The 202-nt window shown below is 60.4% G+C and overlaps 1 protein-coding gene across 1 annotated transcript in view; it reads left to right on the top strand.

Moving 5' to 3' along the window:
- Positions 1–82: 82 nt before the first annotated feature.
- Positions 83–202, top strand: part of LMF2 (lipase maturation factor 2) — a gene marked incomplete at both ends in the record, with an annotated part of 2,829 nt that continues 2,709 nt past the window's right edge. Inside the window, one exon of the mRNA XM_009577942.1 lies at positions 83–200. Within this exon, the coding sequence (XP_009576237.1) occupies positions 83–200 (118 nt within the window). The remainder of the gene's footprint in view (positions 201–202) is intronic.

The raw sequence follows: 202 nt of genomic DNA, 5'->3' as shown, positions 1-202 counted from the left end.
CCGTGCTGCTGGTGGTGGGGTGCCTGATGTCCTCTGCCCCCCAGCACTGTGACACCCCAGCTTTGCCTTCATTCCTCTCCAGGTCCTGCTGCAGGTCCTCATCATCCTCACGGGTAACTACAACTTCTTCAATATGCTGACCATCGTCCTGGCCTTCTCCCTGCTGGATGAGGAGCACATGGGGTGCTGGCTGGGGCGCAGC

Source organism: Fulmarus glacialis, unplaced genomic scaffold (assembly GCF_000690835.1).
Source record: "Fulmarus glacialis isolate BGI_N327 unplaced genomic scaffold, ASM69083v1 scaffold21045, whole genome shotgun sequence".
NCBI classification, from domain to species: Eukaryota; Metazoa; Chordata; class Aves; order Procellariiformes; family Procellariidae; genus Fulmarus; species Fulmarus glacialis.
This window is presented reverse-complemented; position numbering and strand designations above follow the sequence as displayed.